We start from the raw sequence: 20,337 nt of genomic DNA on the forward strand, positions 1-20,337 counted from the left end.
TTTTACAGTACTTCTGTATGGGCCTCATAGCAATGGATTTTGAATACAAGTTCATTTTTATAAAGTCAGATGAACTTTTCAGTGCGAAATGCTTTAGATTTTTAGCTGCTGTTCACTTTAGTCATACCAAATTTTAATCCTTTTGAGTGCACAGAGCATTACTTCATTCTTTTTTTTTTAGCCAAACTGAGTTAATAAGATGTGAAATATGCGAAACTTGGCAACTTAAGATGGGTAAGACTCATCTTCAAAGAGAAATTACAAAATGACGCACTTGTAAATCCCAGCTATACATGCATTAAATTTGATCCGTAAAATCCGAGGTCCAGATTTTTGTAAAATAAGGATTGCCATATTTGTAGACAAAGTACTCTGCATCAGTAGTAATGTTGGGTCATATAATACAGACTCCTGAGAATTGTCTCATGTAGGACGTTTTTAATATCTCCTTTCAGGTTGCTGATATGAATAAGTTTTCCTTTGTTAATGAAGGAAACGTGCTGCTGTGTTGTTTTGTTTATTGCTTGTTGGGGTTTTTTTCCCATGTTCTGTGTGAAATTAGGAAGTAGTCTTAGTCCAGTCTTTAATACTAATGCATTTGTGTATATAAAGCAGATCTGCTTATCTGTGGAGTACACAGGAAATATTTTGTAATAAATAGAAATAATAAAGTAATTTTGATGATAGAAATGAAAGAAAACTGTCTGGCAAAATGTTGAAACTTAATTTTAAACAGTTGGTGATCTGTGAACAACTAAGATTCATCAGTCAGTTCTATATTTTAGTTTGGAAGTCTTTTAAATCAATGGCACATTGCCTTTCCTCTGAAAATTTTATGTGGCTTTCTGAACACTAAACTAACAGTTACCTCTTTAGGGTGGGGAAGCATAATATACCACAGTTTTTGTAGATGCATAAACCTTCACAATGAGATTGTGTTTACTGAAGACCATGGAGGAAATTGGTAGCAAAGTCGGGGATAGAAGCCCAGCAATTGTGGCTTTCTGATCCCTGCTTGAACTACCCTTCCTGGTGATTAACCCCTTGCAGGTGCAGTATGTGATGACCGAATGTTCTAGAGGGGTGGTCTGAAGATTGTACATTAAGAAGAAAATTGTTCTTTGGCAAGAATGGTTATTTTAAAGCAAAACCATTGATGAGAGAATCTCCAGATAGAAGTTAAGGGTCACTAACTCTTCTCTCAATAAAGCAGGACTTAATATTGAGGGTTCAGATGTGTCATAGGCCAAGGCAGTTATCTTTACATTATCACTGTGCAATCGCCTTTGAATTACAGGGAGTAGCTTTTTTCTTGTTTTTCCCCTCCCTGTATGAATGAAGCAGTGAACCTGTTTAAATATTTTATACTCATTTAAAACAGTGTATTATATTGTGGGAGGTCTTTAGGCTTTGGATTTAAACTTTCTTGTAATGTAAACTGATCTTTGTCTTGCTTATAGAAGAGAAACTTAGCCAAAGGGATTTATGAGATGGTGCTAAAATTGTACATAAGTCTGCTGTTCTGGTGCAATATTTGACAGGTCTTAAGGGACACCATACAAGAACCTCGTTCTTTATTAAAAAAACATGTGTGGAGGGAAATAAATATGGCAGTCACCCAAAGAAAATGGTCTTGCTTTTGACAGATTGATAAGCAGAGTTCTAATCATATTCATTAGCACATGCCTTTTTCTTTTAATAAAGAAATAAAGAAAATCTCTGCCAGAACATTGAACCTCTCAGGTATTCACACGAAATACTAGAGTAACTTGTTTATTCATATATGAAATTACAGTTTCCTTATAATAGGTCATTGTGGTAGATTCGTTATACCTGTCTACAACTCCAGGCAAGGACTTGTCTGTTGAAATCTTTAGTTCAGAAGACCCATTGTATTAGGCTGCTAGCTAAATTAGTTTACCTTGGCTTATGATATTCAGGGGGGGTGGAGAGGGGATTTAGAACTTCTTGGAACAAGATAATAGGTAATAGATAACTTAAAAGTAGATTCTAGTTTACATTAAATATTTAATGACTTCATATTACACTTCATGGCTTATGCAGCAATCTTACTGATTCAGTAGTTGCTACATTTTCTTTGAGGGCTGTTTTCTGCTTCACCGCCTCTTTAGCTCTTTTCTGCTTGGGACAACCAATTTGTTTGCAAACTGACATTTATGTTTTATAATTTGATTTTTGTTACTTGGCCAAAATGATCTATGTCTAATTGTATTACTAATGCTTTGGGTTCCTTTGGACCGTGGGTTTTTATTTTGAATGGATTTTAAGAACTTGAATCTTCTCATGCAGATATTGCTTCACAGTTTAAAACTGCTCTGTACTGAAGGCTATGTGTAATTATGTGTAATTAAGAACAGTTCAGGACTGTCCACTATTGCAGGCCAATGCAATTGAAAGTAAAGTTTCAATTCAGACAAGTCTGGTTTTGTTGCTGTGATGAATCTCTTTCCTCCATTTGACTTAGAACCCAGGGATTTAAAACTATGTGTGTGAACACTGGCTGTTGTCTTACTAAGACTATTATGTCAAACTGAGTTTCTGCTGTTGTTTATGTTGGTGGGACCTGCTTTGTTTATATCCAGAATTATACTAGAAACTTCATTCAAAGCAAGACTGCTGTCCCTTCACTTCTGAAATGTTTGTCACTTGAGAGAATGGGGAGAGAAGGAGAGACTGGTGGACAGGGTTTCAATTGTAGAATTTTTTTGCCCCCACCTTACAATGTAAAAATATGGGGAGGTAAAAATTCCTCTTATTTTCATCTGGATTTTTTTGCATGTTTCAGCTAATTGTGGGGTTATTCTGTAAGGTGGATGTTGCTTTCACTGGCAGCTAGTTGTTGTTGAGTGATTGCTTTTAATTTTAAAATATTTTTATTTGCATAACTATTGACCATGATCTTTATTGAAGACCTTTTTTCTTTTATTTTTTGCAGAATTTCTCATTCCAATTCTAAAAAAACACGTTTGCTTTCAAAAATTGCTTACTGATAATTTTGTTCCTTTTAGGGGTGTTGCAGAACTCTGATTTAATTGCTTATGCAATTTCCATCTCAGATTGAGGGGAAGGAGTTTAAAGTTTAAAGTCATAATATATGCCGTATTGATAATTTAATTTCTTTTTCTCTTAATCATTTCTCCTGATGAGCTTCTGAGGTCAATGACAGTATTCCTACCATTCAGCTGGGACCCTGGAACCTCCCACAGGAGTCTGAGCTGTGATTGTTGTTTTTTTTTTTCTCCTAGTTGATGGGAGACTCCTTTGAGTGTTGTTGTTAATAGAAGGGTCTGGCTGTTCTATTTCCTTTCAGAATGATGTCATGGAAGCTTTGTTTTTCTTATCAAAACATGTCAAAGTTTCTTTTATGTGGGAATTGTCAAATTAGCAGAACTTCCCACTACCTGATTTTTTTTTGTTTTCCCTGCTGAGCTTGTAAATATACAGTCTCATGCAGTAGAGCTTACTTGTTCTATGAAACTTAGAAGGGTTCTAAATCTTGGTTTTAACTCCTGCTGAGAGCCATAAGAGAAAACTGAGTAAGATTGTTTTTGAAAAGCATAATTAAAAATAAGTAGTTCCAGTCTGATTCTGTATGTATGGTATTTCTTATACTTTGGTCCTTTGAAATGTTTTAGTTACGTTTAAATATGGTGTCTATGTTGTGACTCTAAAGGATTGACAAAGTATTCTTTGGACTAAAGACAGGTAGTTATAATCTTCTCAAAGAATGCTTTGATATTCTTAAAAACCCAGCCTGAATTATTGTTGAATAAAGAACAGCTAGGTCATAAATTGACTTGTAAGTATTTATTTGACAACAATTACAGTAAACAGACCAAATTTGGTAACAGAAAACTTGGAAGTTCTCATCATGGCAGTTCTCAACTATTGTCATGTGTTTATTTAACTTGCTTTTGATCCAAAGCTATGTTGTGTTTTAAGGATCTATTTTTTTTTATGTGTACAACTGTTTCCCACTGCAGTTTTTGTAAGGCTGTAAATTGTCATATGAAATTGGTGTCATTATTATATTTTTTAACAATGGTTATTGCATGAGAACTGTTTACTACAGCTATTAGTATGTTACGATATACATGTAAAGAAAAAATATAGTAGTGTGTGCAAACTCAGTTAAATTTTGTAGTAACATTGATTTGTTGCTTAAAACTAAGTCACATTTTGGGAAAATTATTATTTTCTTCTTATTGATGATGTTTACATAACGCTAATAAACTGTAAGGAGATCCTCTGTTTACAAGTATGATAGGGCAACATGCCTAAAGACAAGATTATGTACCTGTACACAGTAAGATCTTGGCTAACACCTCACTTCAAAGAAGACTTTAAAAAGCAAGCTTGTCTGGTCCAGTTTTATAGCTAGCATTATAATCGGGTGGTAGATGGTATCAAACTAGCAGGTTAATGCTTTATTGGAAAATAATGAGGCAAACTCCTGTGGACAGCACTTGATTATCCTGGAAAGGTTTCCTAACAAATATGCTGAAAAACAGCTATGTGCTGAGAGGCAGTGGGGAGGGAAAGAGAAGGGAGTCTCCCTTCGAGTCCAGACAACTACTGTTAAGGTGGGCATCTAACTAAATCATCTCAATGACTAGCCAATGAATTGGCTTAACGAATGTAGCCATGGCTTTCTCAGGATGGGGAGTATTGTCACAGAGGACTTGTACATAATTTCCCTTAGGAAGATAAACTCTTCATCTGTTAGGTTGCAAGGACTTGTTTGTTATATTTTGAATATATTAAACATTTCGGGGAATTTAATTCCCATTGAGAGAGGGTGGGAATACTAGGATGAGCTTTGCTTAGATGTTGTTTCTTTACATGAATGCAAGTTGCTTTCCCGCCCCCCCTGCTGCCCTTAATTGACAAAAGGAGATGTGCTGTAAATTTCAGTAGAGGAGAGGAAAAAATTTGATGTTATTGATAGTATAGGTAGAATGCTTTTGTTAAGCATTTTGCTGCAAAGAGAAGACTTTTGATATGTCATTTCCACCTACTGCTGCGCTTGAGTGTGTTATGGTCTATATCTGAGGAAAAGTTCATCAGTAAAGCAATTCCATGATCTCATGCTGTTGGTATTATTTTTAAAAGGTGATGCTATTTTTGCATGCTAACAAATTATTCTTAAAGTTAGTCTTGACATTTATTCATGATATATATTTGCATAACCATACAAGGTTCTTTCCCTTGTATATGAAGCTTTGTAGTATTAGTTTGTGAATTGATAACAAATGCTTTTGTCTAAGTGGAACTGAATATTAACACCATGACACGCAATAGTGTTGTGTCAGCCAGCTGTGGGAATGTCTTTCTCTTCTGAAATCTGACTTTTAACAGTTGCATTGTGTTAAATGAAGTCCTACCTTACCTAGTCTAGTATGCCTAATTATTTTTGGAAATGATGTTTGAGAGCGTGTTTATGCAATTTGGAAGTAGAATGGAAAAGCTATTTTAATGTATTGACTTATAGAATCATAGGATGGTTTGGGTTGGAAGGGACCTTTAAAGGTCATCTAGTCCAACACCCCTGCAATGAGAAGGGACATCTTCAACTCGATCAGGTTGCTCAGAGCCGCATTCAACCTGACCTTGAATGTTTCCACAGGGATGAGACATCTACCACCTCTCTGGGCAACCTGTTCCAGTGTTTCAGCACCCTCATTGTAAAAAATTTCTTTCTTAAATCCAGTCTGAATCTACCATTACCCCTTGTCCTATCGCAACAGGCCCTACTAAAAAGTCTGTCCCCATCTTTCTTATAAGCCCCCTTTAAGTACTGAAAGGCCGCAATAAGGTCTTCCTGGAGCCTTCTCTTCTCCAGACTGAACAACCCCAACTCTCTCAGCCTGTCCTCATAGGAGAGGCGTTCCATCCCTCTGATCATTTTTGTGGCCCTCCTCTGGACCCGCTCCAACAGGTCCATGTCTTTCCTGTGCTGAGGACTCCAGAGCCGGATGCAGTACTCCAGGTGGGGTCTCACCAGAGCAGAGGGGCAAATGAATTCAGGTTTGATGAGGTAGTAAACTCAGTATGTGATCTACAATTTTTTTCTTACTTGATGCATTGTTTGGAGGAATTTTGTACAAGGATTATCTAAGTAAGGCAAAGGATTATGTTAACAGAGGAGATTGAAGTGACAAGCAATAATCTTATTAAAAAACTCTCTTCAGCTACTGCTACTTTTATTCCTTACTAAAACTTGCCTCTTAAACAGTATTCTGTTTAAAAATTTATCTTTGAATCTACATTTATTACTCACAGCCAGAATATTGTCTTTTCAGAGTTGCTTAGATATGTATGTCTATTATTTTTATTTTAAAAAAGTATTCTGCCAAGGGACCTATTTTATTAATCATAAATAAATGTCACAAATGCAGTAAGGAGACTGATCTTCCTACAGTAAAAATCTATTTCCACAGCAGTTTAAACCTATCTAAGCTGGTGCTATTCCAGTCCTTACCTCTCCCTGGTACTGTTTCAGGTGTTTGTACTGTTCAATGAGCTGGTCTTGCATGCTAACCCACCATAATCAATTAAATAATTATCTACCAGTTTGGTTGCCTCAGAGAAAATATCAGTGCCAGGTTAGGCATAGGGTGGGAATATGGATTCCAGGAAAGTAGAGAAGATTAGGATTGTAGCAGCACCACTTTGAATCAGTATGACTTGTCATGGAGGTGCACTCTGACGTTAACTGTTATTAAATCACTGAAATAACTGAAGGCATACAGTAGTTGCAAAAGGATTTTTAATAAGGGATTTACCCAGGTAGCGTGGCTTGTCTCTGGGTTAAATATGTTCAAGTAAGTGCCATTTGTAATACATAGGAAATGGCCTAAGAAAAAAAAAACACTAATGTATATTATAGTGATTGTAAACTGTAATTAAAGTGAAAGGAAAAAGCAAACTGGAAAAAAAAGATAAAGCTACATGGCTGAATAATTCATAAGAGGAAATATCTGTTTTAACTCAGGGCTTTGTGATTTTGAACAAACTCCATACTTGACAGGAAGGAACGAGATCAAATAAAGAAAAAACCCATTATGGACAATAATTTTTTTTCTTCATATACATCTAATGTCTTTTATCTTGAGAAATTCAAAAGCAGAGGTAGTTTGCTAACTTTTGTATAAGTTTGCTATGCAGAAGTCCATACCACTATTACAAAACTTTGGGACATCAGCAAATGAAACCTATTTGACCTAATTGCCTCAAATTTCACTTTAATTTAAGAATAAAAACATAACGATTTCTGGAGCATTTTTCTGATACAGAGAAAAATGGAGTGTTTTTCTGATTTACAGATCTCATTAAGGGATTTGGAAAGAGAAGAAAACTAAATATAATAAGGGTATTGTGTATCAGTGTTACTGACATAAGGTATTGCTGCTTACAAACCTGTTCCACAACTTGCTCTTTCCTTTTGCAGCTTTTTATTGGTAGTGTTAGAAAGTCAACCACAAGGGTTGATCGAATCAGTATATACTACTACAGTACACTACTTGTTGCTTTCTCTTAAGTATCAGTGAACTAATGGCATTCTGTGGCATACCAATGAAAAGCCTTAAGAGCTCCTTTAGCAGATATTTCATAGTTTCTGGGTTCTTCTATTTAAGAATTTTAAAGATAGCCTTTGAGAAAGAGTAATAGCTTGCTGAACATAAAATTCACTTATGCCCCTAAAAATATAGTGCAAAAATATTTCCTTCTTTCTTTCAGGTACTTAGTGTGTATATTAGACAAACGCTTGGCTACATTGAATTGCTTGGCAAGCACTGACTGTGAAGTAAAAAAACAAAACAAACCCCCGAACCCCAAAGAAAACCCCCAAACAAATGAAAAACCCACCACAAAAAAGCCCCCAAATAACAACACCCCTCCCAAACCAATAAAATAAAGAACCCCACCAAACCCACCAGGGGAAAACAAAACAAAAAAAACCCAAAAACCCAACCCCCCCCCCGAAAACCTTCTTGTGTTTAGAAATTTGGCAATATAAAGTTGTGTGACTCTAAACAGCACGTATTTTTCTCCAGTCTCATGTTATTTCCCACACTGATTTAGAAGATCTTTAAAAAATAAAATTATTTCTAAATTTCCATAGAGCTGTTTACTTGTGTTTCATAGTATCTTACTGTCCACAAATGTTTGTTCTCAATAGCTTTATGCTTGCTTTGGGTAGTACTTGGGAATTTTATCCATCTCCCACCCCATCAACCCCATGCTCTTCAGTACCACAGGGAAACTTTTTAAAGTTCTTTCCCATGTGCTGGTCTCAGTACCTGAGGCAGGATGACAGTAAGTCTGCAAACACCTACTTAGGAAGGTCTGTCCCATTAGAACTTTCTCTGGAAGCTATAATGATGACCAGTTTCTTTGGTCTGTTATGGTATCAGGAAAAAAGATAAGAGTATGTGAAGATACCTTATCTTGCTTCCTATCTTCCTTGCAATATTAAGCATGTGTATTGAGATACAAGATTTGAGTGATTTCCATTTTGAGTTAAATCTGTTTAGGAATTGATTCAGTTGCTACTGTATTGAGAAGTTTATTCCTCGACGTAGTTATCTGAACTGCTTGACTGTCCTGGGATGATATGCTGCTCAGAAAGTTGAGAGTAGGAAATCTGGCCCAACAGCAGTGTCTATCAGTAAATATTTTATTAGTGAAATTCTGTGCTGTTGTAATTGCTGTAGCTGTTAATAGAAATTGTAAGTTGGTCCATCACTTTACGCAAATATGCACTCTGGAACTTTAGACCTATGATTTATTTTCTATTGTAGAGAAATTGCAGGGACTTACTAAGCCCTTGTTTTTGAAAAGAAGAAAAACCAAGTTCACATGCATTTGAATGCAGTTATTTTGTCTAATTTGCTCTTGATTTGTCTAATTAACATATTTTGTCTTTATTCTGCATACAGTTGTATAAAGCTGTTTGCTCTTAATTCTTTGGAACTTAAATCTGTGTTTTTCTGGACTTTAACTCCTTATTTCTTTCTTGTTCTTCTGTCCTAATCTGTATGCTTGACCATAGTGTCTCTCTGTCAGGTAATAGAAAGAGAGTTTGAATTTAAATATACTTTTATTGTGCGGGCTTATCTTCCAGCAAGTTTAATAAAGTACATTATCGATGACAGTGGAAAAGAGGGTACTCTTTACTAAGGATAAAAAGGAGTGTAATCTGATTTCCAGTTTCAGTTGAAGTGCATAGCTTTACTATTCAGTTAAAGAGCATAGCAGGCGTTTCTCTCTAATGTTGCTGTAATATTCAAGCTGCCTTAGTTTTTATTCCCTGCTCTGTCATGACATCCCAGAGTGGGTGGGCAGGGGGAGAGATGAGTTTAGTAGCTTTCATGTTGAGTGAGGTGGACAAGTGGCATCAGTGTGGAGTTTTGGTGTTTGCATATGATGACTTCAGTAGTACTACGTGTAGCATAAAAATTGTGAAGCATTCATATATTTTTAATTTTTTGTTGTACATTTGGTATGTCTAGTTATCCTTCTCTTCATGAGATTTACTACTGTTTGCAATGCCTGTTTCCTTTTGCCTTCATGTGAAAAGCTGTTAATAAGATTACATTGACTAGACCTAATTATGCTAATTTCATTTAAAGCAAATGCAAATATCACAAGTACTGCAGTTACTTGCTTAGTAATTGTCCTGGTTTCAGCTGAGATAGAGTTAATTTTCTTTATAGTGGCTGGTATGGAGCTATGTTTTGGATTTGTGCTGAAAACAGTGTTGATAATACAGGGATGTTTTAGTTGTTGCTGCACTAGTCAAGGACTTCTCAGCTTCCCCTGCTCTGCCAGGTGCAGGAGAAGCTGGGAGAGGACACAGCCAGGATAGTTGATCCAAACTGACCAAAGGGCTATTCCATACCACATGACATCATGCTCAGTATATAAAGCTGGGGAAGAAGAAGGAAGGGGGGGACATTTGGAGTGATGGTGTTTGTCTTCCCAAGTAACCGATACACATGCTGGAGCCCTGCTTTCCTGGAGATGGCTGAACACCTGCCTGCCCATGGGAAGTAGTAAATGAATTCCTTGCTTTGCTTTGCTTGCGTGCGTGGCTTTTGCTTTCCCTATTAAACTGTCTTTATCTCAACCCATGAGTTTTCTTACTTTTGCTCTTCCGATTCTCTCCCCCATCCCACTGGGGGGGGAGTGAGCGAGCGGCTGTGTGGTGCTTAGTTGCTGGCTGGGGCTAAACCACAACAGTCATAAAACATCGAAAAACAGTTGTTATAAGAAGTCTGTCATCATTTCAGATGTTCAAATGAAAGCCGATGGAACAAGATGCAATTACTTACATCAACAATAGTGTACTTCACTGTATTGTTTTAGCTTATGATAAATCAGCACAAAGATCTTTGGACAATAATGAGATTATAGTAAGTCTCTAAAGCAGAACTAAAGTAAATTGTTGGTTTGTTGCACAAACATGTACTGTGTACTTTGGAAGGAAAGGGAATGAGTTCTGGGAGAGAGGATGGTGGCTGGAATCTTCCACCACCTACCTTTACTTTGAAGATGTTAAAAGTAGAGGTGTTCTTGACTCTTTGTGTTTGCTTTTTGGATGTATAACACAGCAAACCTTTTGAGAAACTTAGAAATCAGGGGTGTAGTATATTTTATTAAATGTTTTCCACATCATCTGAGTCATGTTGGTAGCTCTGTTAGCCCCTGCAGTGTCCTGACAAGGAAGGCAAGAGGATTTTTTATTTTTGTTTCTCTCTTCCTCCCCCTTCCCCTTGCCTGTGTATTATGAGACAGAGAAAGTGTACTGAGTTAAGAAGCATGGTTCAAATCTTGTCTGTTTTATCTCTTGCACCGAAGTCTAGTGTCTTAGAATTTCCTCAATTTATTTATAAAATTGTGTGAGTTGCTTTTAGGCAAGGTTAGTAATCAAGCTCAAGCCTCTAAATGGAATGACTGACCCCTTTGACAATAGCAATAATCGTTCTCAGATGGAAGGGGTCACATAAACTTCTCTGACTTTTTATCTAGGTGGTAGACTGCACTCACGTGTGAGTTACTGAAAGAACCTACAGTTTCTGCTCCACAGTGATACGCTGTTGAGTTGCCAGTCTCTTCAGTGCAGTGTCACAAGTGTGAGTTATGTCCTTTATGGCTGGACCACATTGTAGATTCACGTTTTAGTTGAAAAGATGGATGTCTGTATTGGGTTGTAGAAGTCCAAGAGAATAGTAAGCATGAAGTATTGTACACAGTTGCCCAGTAGCATGAATTCAAGAGAGCGAACTAAGATTCCTCTTACAAACAAAACTTTTTCCCTTATTACATGTGATGTGCTTTCATGTACCCAAGTACACCTCCATTCCAGGCATTTCACATCTACCAAGTGATTGAATTTTGCCTTTACTCTTAAAATGTAAAACTGATGCACCAGTTCTTGTTAGTCTTTGTTTCACATAGCTTAAGCTGTACCACTCCCTTTTGTAAGCTAGGCGGCTTCCTGCAGCCCTCAGTTTCCCACAACATTACTGCTGAATGGTTTGCTGGGCTTAAAATGGTAAGGAGGGATGAGACCAGAAGTACTCAATGTGGTAGTGGTAGCTTAGGAAAGGTGGTGTCTCTGATCCTTTGGCAGCAGAAAATCTCCCCTGTGTTGTATTCCTTTGGTCTCCTGCTACGCAGAAAGCTGTACCTTTGCCTATTCTGTATTTGTGTTTATTCCTCCAGGAAATTGGAACTGATGGTTAACTGAAATAACTCTCAGGGCTTGTGCTCTTCCCAAAGCTGCCCTTGGTGGATGGTATGTCAGGGTATGGCTGTTTACTTCTAAAATTTCAGGAGCTCACCCAAGATTATCAGCTTTAGTGACAATTTAATGGTCAAGTTTCATGGAGATTAAAAATGCTGATACTTCCTGTTGCAACACTGCTCAGAGAACTAAATTGTGCTTTCAGGAATATGTGTGAGGTGTGAAGACAAAGTATAAAGATAAGAGGGATCCTATATAAAAGAGAATAATCCTGTATTTGTTAGTAAGGGCAGTAGTTCTATTTTAAAGTTACAGCCAAGCACAAAATTTTGCATCTCTATTAAATATTGTCCCTGCTCAATAAACCTTTTGAGTATGTGTTGGAATCTGAAGCATGTGCTTAACTGCTTTGCTGAATTGGGGCCTTCATTACCAAATTGCAGGTGTATGTTAGCTTAAGTATTTAAGGAAAAAAAAAAATAAAACAATGCTTATTTTGTTCTGTTCAGTGTAGTTTGTTACATTAATGGAAAACATCAGAAATGCTGTGCTGTTGCTATGCCTGTCCAAAACAGATTTAATATAGTTAATGGCTTAAGTGTTCAGTATGAGATAGGGTCCAGTTAAGAATTAACATGGAGTGATGAAATGAAAATTTAAAAAATGAAAGTGAGATTCTACTTTTTTGTGCATAATATTATTGTAGAGTGAGGCTTTTAAATGTTTTCCTGTTTAAAAGTGTGTTTCAATTATATTTTGTAAATTCTTATGTGGATATTAGAGCACTTATTATATGTGTGTAATAGCTGGGGCTCTGTAAACATTTCCATAATAAACTTCTCTGTATACTAGGGCTTAATAACTTGCTCATAAAAACGTGCTTTGGGCATAAAAGTGGTGTACTGGTCTGCCAGAAAGCTTGTGCTTTAAAAATAAATAAGATTATTTAAAGAGAGAGATTTAGAAGGAAACTGAAGAAAAAGTGCTGTACCTAACTCATTCCTGATTAATTTATTAAAGAACATATTGATCAAATATTTAAGAAACCCACTTAACTAGACAAACTTGTTCACTGCTGAGCTAATCTTTCTAGTATACTTAAAGTCTGAACTTTTGCTTTAAGTGTACTGCTACATGAAATGTTTATACATGTAATGTAGATAAAGCGTTAGTTCCCTATTTTCAGCTACTTCTCATAGGTTTGAGAACTCACCTGGCTTCTTTAGGTTTCTTTTTGCTAAATTTAAGTGGACAAAAGGGTTTGAATGTTTCTTCATTAAACGTGTTTTCTCAGTCTCTGATAATTTTGGTTATTTCCTTCTGGAAAGTCTCCCGTGAATCTACACATTTCCTGAAGAGTAGTGTCCAAAGCTGGGCACATTGCTCTTAGGCCTTTGAAGAAAGCAGGAGGATTATCCTTCTGTGTATTCTGGGGTGCTTCATTCTTTGATGTAAGTAGCTACAATGGCTATTGTATAGAGGCTGTTAAACAGAGTACTATTGAACAATTCCTTAATTGTTTCTTTTGCTGGCGCGCTGGGGGAGAAGAAAGTGTCACAATAAACAGAAGAAAACGGAAGAAGAAAACATGTTTAGAAAGGAAATGAATATTGATTTTTAGCACACCTGTTAGATATAAAACCATGTAATATTGTCGTGTATCAGTTTTGGTATGCAGACCTGTAAAATATGCTTTTCTATAAGATGAGATACCTATAAAAGGCCTGTGGTCTGTTAACAGTGAAATAATTATTTAACTATAAAACCTGGCATTGCTTCCCTGGCATTTCACTGAAAAGCAGGGTGGCTGAGAGCTATTGATTCATAGTTTAGTTTCGTATGAAAAATTTCAAAATAAAGATTTGTTTTATTTTCCTGATACTTTATTCCATCTGGAATTGGAGAAATAAGCTGAAGGATTGTCGGTATTTTTACTGGCTATGTCCCCTCCCCAATGACTTTTCTGTTGCAGAATAACATCAGTGTTGCTTGTGGGATGTTTGTGCTCTGAAGCAGAGCCACTCATGCAGATGTGCTTTCTATGCAAAAAGTAAATTGGCACACTGTATAAAACACATCAGTGTAATAGGGTTTGTATTACTGTGGTGCTACCTGTGTAGTTTCAGTAGTCCAAAACACCTTTGGCACACTGAAGTCCTTTGTTACCTGTCACAAATGTGGGCCTGTAACATGCTATAGGAATTGTACACTAGAGGGCTTTTTTCCTTTTCTCCACCAACATAAAATTAGCTATAGCTACATTGTGCTAAATGAGACCACCAGATCTTTGCTCGTCTTTGTGAGACATTCCCTTATTTAAAATATTGGACTATGATGAGAAATAAGAAAGAAAAGCAGTGAAATAGGGTACATTCTGGCTTATTATAAATGCTGTGAAGTCTTTATTTTTACTTAGCAGTGCTGTGGAGGAGCTGAGAAGTACTTGCTTCTCTTAGCAACGTGTCTTCCGACCAAGGCAAATGTCACAAGTCTAGATTCAGTAGGTGTTCGCTTACATGTTTGTTAGCTTTGAGATTCTTTAGGAAAAGTTCAATTTGATACTGGTTTTTTGACCTTTACATAAATATGTATATTAATATAATTTGCAGGTAACCAGGACATTTGGGGTATGGTCTGGAGTAACAATATATAAATTTAGTAGAAAGTTTTGGTGTTTATTAGATTATGGTTTCATATCAATTGGGTTTCATGTAATACTGAGTGTGTCTGTGGCATTTTACAGTAAAGTTCAAAATGAATATTGTGTATTGTGAAAGACAGACTTTTTAGTAGACTTAGTAGACTTCATATTTTCATTCACAGTTTGACCTTGGGTGGATACATAGGCATGAGGATAGATAGCCTGTAGTTTTCTTTTTGTCCTTGCTGGATATAAACTGAAATCCCTCAATGATATTTCCCGTAGGAAGATGTGTGAAATCAAACGAGGGACATAGTCCCTTGAAAATAAGGGTGAGAGAAAAATAGAGTTGAAAACCAGCCAAATAGTGTGAGCAATATTTGCATATGCATTTTTAGCTATTTTAAATTAAGGCTTAATTTCCAGGTGGAGTGAATCTGAAGAAATAAAACGTGAGAGTCCCAATTTCTTGAATGTCTTTTTGTCTTATATTTTATCTGTATTATCGAGAAATAGAAAGGAATTAGCATCTAGTGGTGAAGAAGTTGAATGAAATCTGAAAAAAATTACATACATATACATATTTTTTTCTACTTTCCTACTTGTTTTTCATTCATTGCCTAGTACTCTAGCAATGCTGAAGATTTCAGATGTGTTCTGCAGATGACAGCTAACCTATTTGTATTTACCAGGCTTAAAATGTTGCCATTGTATTATCTACTGCTGTTCTACAAACATTGGAAGGATAACTAAGTAACTTTTATTTTTCTGTTGTCTTCAAAGGGACATCAGAGATGGCTTCAGAAGAAAAAGCTTCTATCCTTCTCATTATATGAGAGAGCGATCCCCTCATAAGAGGGACTCTCCTTTCTTCAGGGAATCGCCAGGGAGCCGAAGGGATTCTCCGCACAGCAGATCCGGCTCTAGTGTCAGCAGCAGGAGCTACTCTCCTGAAAGAAGCAAAGCCTATTCTTTCCACCAGTCCCAGCATAGCAGAAGTATGTCATCTTTACATAAAAGAAATATTTCTTCTCAGCAAGGTAATGCTGGATTAATGATGAGAACTGGTTAGTGAGGTGAAACTGCAACTCACTGTATAAGCCCTTTTTCTTTACATGCTGTCTTTTACAACGAGAAGACGAGCCATTTTGTACCAATTATGTGTTGTCTGGTCTTTGGTTGTTTCATTGTACTCTCTGTTCCCTTACGTATTTCATGTGGGAGACTGTAGGTGTTATTTCAGGAGCAGCTCTGGGCTGACTGTAGGAGTTTCAGCTGCACAGCTTTTTCTATTATCGTATGTTATTTTCCTTTTAGCATCAGCTGCCTCTGTTACTTCTTTACGTGCTTCATTGGATTCCCTTACAAGAAACTTTGCTATTATTTATAGCAGATGAAGACTTTTCCTGCAACCAGGGGAAAAGAGGGATTAAAAAAATTGGAGAAATTAAAGTACATATTGTTACTTGTTACATTTTCTGTAAATGTTCTTAGAACTGTATTATTAGGGTTTTGAAGTTTGTTGTTTTTTAGCAATTTCAGCTGATCATCAGATTCTCTCAAATCTTGCTCTCCTCAAAGAAATGTGAAACATATCTCAGTTAAATCTATACTGTGCATGTTCTGCCTTTTAAAAGCTTGGCTATTAATCTTTCCCAGAAATCTATTGAATCATCTCTTTTGAAAATATTTAAGGTTTTCCTATTTAAATAATGTGCAAATAAATTGCTTTTTTTAGTATACTACAGTCTTAGCCACTGCTGTTTGTACAGCTTATGTAAATTAATCCAATTTGATTTCTGCAAATGCTTTCTGGTGAACTGGTGAATACAAACCTACTGTTCATTTTGGCAACTTTTAAAAAATTAATTAGATATTATTTTATTCACTGATAGGCATATTGTGTGTTTCCAGAGTGGCGGACTGGACCACTATGTAGCACTTCTTGCCAAAAAAGATCTTGTGGAGTTCAGTTAACATTGTTTCAATATTGAGGCATCACTTCAGTCCTTGTAGAATACAAATTATCTTTCTAGCTCACCATTGCAATTCTTTTAACGTTTTGTAGCAATACTCAGTGAACGTGAATTCCTGTAAGTCTAGGAGAGGATGAGAAAAATATATTCAACTAAATTTGTAGAAGTGTTGTAGATGTGCAGATCATAACTACCAGGAACAGGAAAAAATTTTTGTGAGAAACCATATAAAATTTTGGAATGTTTCAGGGTTTTCCTAAAATTTTGAGCCAACTTCTATCACATTTGTAGTATATTGGCAGAATTACTCAAACAGTAGTGAAGCTAGCGAAGTAGAAGCAGACATCTGCACAAATCAGAAAAGGTGCTGGTCAAGAGAGGAGGTTATGTTTAGGTCTGTGGCTTTTGGGATTTTTTCCAATTGCATGGTTAAACATGTCTCCCTGTCATCTTTAAATCAGTTTTAAAAGACCAGATGGCTTCCGCTATTTCTTTATAACTGCCTGTTCCCTGGAAAATAGTATTACTAAACGTCCCTCTAGATGACTGAATTAAAACGGCCTATTTGCAAGGTATAAATGGCTTAAATAATACTTTAAGAATTGTGTTTCAATATGATTTGTCTTAGGTAAGATCATGTATTACATATTTAAAACGAACATAAAGTGGGACATATCTCATATATGTCAGCAATACATTTTAGTCTGTACTTAAATGGATTTACAACATGCGAAGTATATACTATTTAATGCAGAACGTGTAATATGACGTCTTTTTAATTATTGTAATACTGTTTAAAATAATGCTGTCTGAATCAGTTTGGCCTGATGACTTCCACTGAAGGAGGAATATCCCATGCTCTCCAGCCCCTCATAAATTAGGATAAATATGGGATTTGAACAAAGAAAACTGGGGGGACATAAAGAAGCTTGGTAAAGGGAGGGAAAGGGCTGATGGGAAAGAACAGGCATTCAGCCATGGTGGGAGAGCATGGAGAGAAGCAGGGTGGTATTCTTTCACTGGGCCAGTCGGTAAGGGGTCTGTAGAGTGGTATGTCAAGGAGATGCAAGAAGGCAAGTAGTGGTGCTCGGAAAGCATCATGTGCGATTGTACAGGTAGGCCTTGTGGGTTCAAAATAGCCACATGCATTCAGAAAAAAACGGCCTAATAATGTCTCCAAATTAAATGGTGGTTTCTCTCTTTGGTTAGCTTTGAATAATTTACTGCCACTTGTATCAGCTTATTTCATCTATTCAAGCACAAACATATAATCCACTCAGATAATCTTTGAAGAATCCAGTGTGATGAAGGAGGCAGGTAGGAGGCAGAGTTAGAGTATGTAAGTTTTAAAAGGAGGTAGCTCATCCATGGGGCTGAAAAGCAGGTATCACAGGAACAAAATTTCTGTGTTACTTGGTGGTGTCAAGGGAGACGTCCTGTGCTTTGGGGAGTATGACATTAAAGGCATGATTATTTCTATCTTCATATTTTTGGTTTTGTCATATACTTTGTATTTATAGGAACTTTAAAACAGTTTTTCTTTTTGCTATTTCTTTTCATTGTTAAGGAGCTTTTTTAGGTAGAAGGTGAATTATGTATTACCTTTGTTTTATGGCCACTAGAAATTCTTAAATAAGGCTGCTTGCTATGTTTTTAAGTATGCTCTCCATTTAGCATCATCTTCAAATTGAGGGTTAAAGTGCAATTTGTAACGTTTGCTTTTGCCAGAGTAACTTCCCCAACTATTTTCAGTAGCATTTTCAAAAGACCCATCAGTAGCTGTGAAGATTTTTGCATGGATTAGTAGGACTTCAGCATCGTAGCAGTAACTCACTTGCCTCTAACAATGTGCAGAGATGAGCAGGTGTTTGATCTTTGCTTTCTGTTAAGTCTACTCTATACATGTGGTATGAAAATGTGGGGAAAGACTAGAAGACCAACTTTTCAAATACCTCTTGAACATTTCCTATTGTTAAAAGTATGCATTTTGCATAGACTTTTCCTTACATTTTTTGTGTAGGTAGTGGTATTTTAAAATACTCAACACGATACAGTCTTACTTTATGGCATTGAGTAAAAAAAGAAAATAGCTCAGCTATTAGGAGTGAGATGCCATGTTTGCTCTTTATGGCTTTGACTCCTTGAATTAAAGCCATATTTGTTTATAGTTCTACTAAAATAATTTATATCCCAATTTTCATAAGTATGTGATAGACTTTTTAATTCATCCCTTTCTTAATTGTACTGATACAAATTCAATGAAAGCCAAGGTAAGTCTATATTGTTTTCCATTTGTGCACTGTTAACCATTTCCCAGTGCGTGTGAACAGTCTAGTTAATTTAGGCCTACTGACAACACATTTGCTTTTCGTATTTACTGTTTGCAGATCCCTTAGATGTAATCCATGGACCACAGGCTGAAAACTAGTAGTTTACGCTGCAACCAGTTCTGCTGCTGTGGGCTGCCTGTAACCGGTCTGTGGCAAGGCTATGCACAGACTATTAGCGCAGTGAATTTGAATTGTCATTTTGCTGATTTTAACTCTTACAAGAAAAACACTGATAATACAAAGAGCATCTAGCCCGTGGTTGATACAATACAGGACTGTTTCCCATGGCAGGGCTTTTCAACATACTGTGGCCTGCTAAACCAGTTCCTACACTGCCTGGTTTCCAGGAGTGATTGACTGGTGTCTAATATTTCACCTCTTTACATTATTATGGGAATATTAAAAAATAAAACCACATCACCTTGCCAAATCATATTGATACACCCTTTCAGTTAATGTTGAAAAAAAGGACAATGGGTTTTCCTAAATATGTGAAATAATATAGCTATATCTCTCCTCTCTTTGTAAAGAGAAGAAAGTGTTACCAATATTTATCAGATAGTGGAGTGTGTAGATTTCGTGTCTGACTTGAGCAAATTTCACTGCAATTTTTCTAAGCCAATAAGTGTATTTCCAATGTATATCTTTAATATAATTTTACAGTTGTTAATTTTTTCTTAATTGTAGGTAAAGAGAGGACGTCAGTTCAATCACTGAAAACATCAAGAGATGCATCACCTTCAGGCTCCACAGCAGTACCCTCATCAAAGGTGAATTTTCTTTTCAAGTGCTTCTCACCATGGTTTCAGATTGCTCATTGTTGTTGGATTTTTTCCCTCAGTTGGAAGGAGATACTGTATGCAGCTGTTAAGGAAAGGAGCATCCTGAGTTGCTCTGCAATCCAGCAGAGGATAGGTTTCCCTTACCTGGCAGGAAGGTGGTGATAATGCTGTGTATCTAATGATGACACCGACAAACCTTTTTATTCTGTATTCACTGTCTCATTTTAGGAGAAAGGGAGTTTTGTATGTATTTAAAATTGTCATTTTCCAAAGTCTGGAGTGTGCTAGAAAAGGAATGGCAAGGAGAAAAATGGGGAAGCAGTTTTTAGGAGCAACAGATCAATTGGACAAGCCTGTACTTGCACTGAACTCCATCCTTCAGTGATTCCTAAGTTGTGACTGGATTTGGAAACAGTGTGGTGAAGTGTCTGACTGACTGGGCAGATAATGTGAATAGCAGAGTTGGCTTGGAAGCAGGGCTGCTTGAGGATGTGGCAAGAGTGATAGCGTTTACTTGGGAAGGGAGCCACATTGCAAGATAGTTTGGTAAATGCCATTTTATGTTCTAAATGATGCTGCTTAATTTCCCATTAAAAAACTCTTGTGGGCTGAGCACCAACTACATAATCTTGCTGATTAGTTAAACGGACAGGCTATAAACACTATTGAACAATCAGCATTCAATATTGTTTTGGCTGTCCTGTGGCAGCAAAAACATTTTCACATCACAGACTGCTTGCCTGTAAATTATATTTGAGGTTAAAATGAACACTTCTACACGAGTATTTTCTCTAAATTGTTGAGGAATATTTTAATGAGAAATAAAGAAACAATG

General features: G+C 36.5%; 1 protein-coding gene across 4 annotated transcripts in view; it reads left to right on the forward strand.

The window, feature by feature from the left end:
* PPHLN1 (periphilin 1) overlaps positions 1-20,337 on the forward strand; it is a 72,338-nt gene that overhangs the window by 14,658 nt on the left and 37,343 nt on the right. For 2 of the 4 annotated variants that reach the window (XM_072862111.1, XM_072862126.1), the window contains exons 6-7: positions 15,198-15,454; positions 19,408-19,490. In XM_072862111.1, the coding sequence (XP_072718212.1) occupies positions 15,198-15,454; positions 19,408-19,490 (340 nt within the window). The remainder of the gene's footprint in view (positions 1-15,197; positions 15,455-19,407; positions 19,491-20,337) is intronic. The other 2 variants (XM_072862119.1, XM_072862135.1) reach the window with 1 other exon arrangement.

This window comes from Ciconia boyciana, chromosome 1 (genome assembly GCF_034638445.1).
Source record: "Ciconia boyciana chromosome 1, ASM3463844v1, whole genome shotgun sequence".
Lineage (NCBI taxonomy): Eukaryota > Metazoa > Chordata > Aves > Ciconiiformes > Ciconiidae > Ciconia > Ciconia boyciana.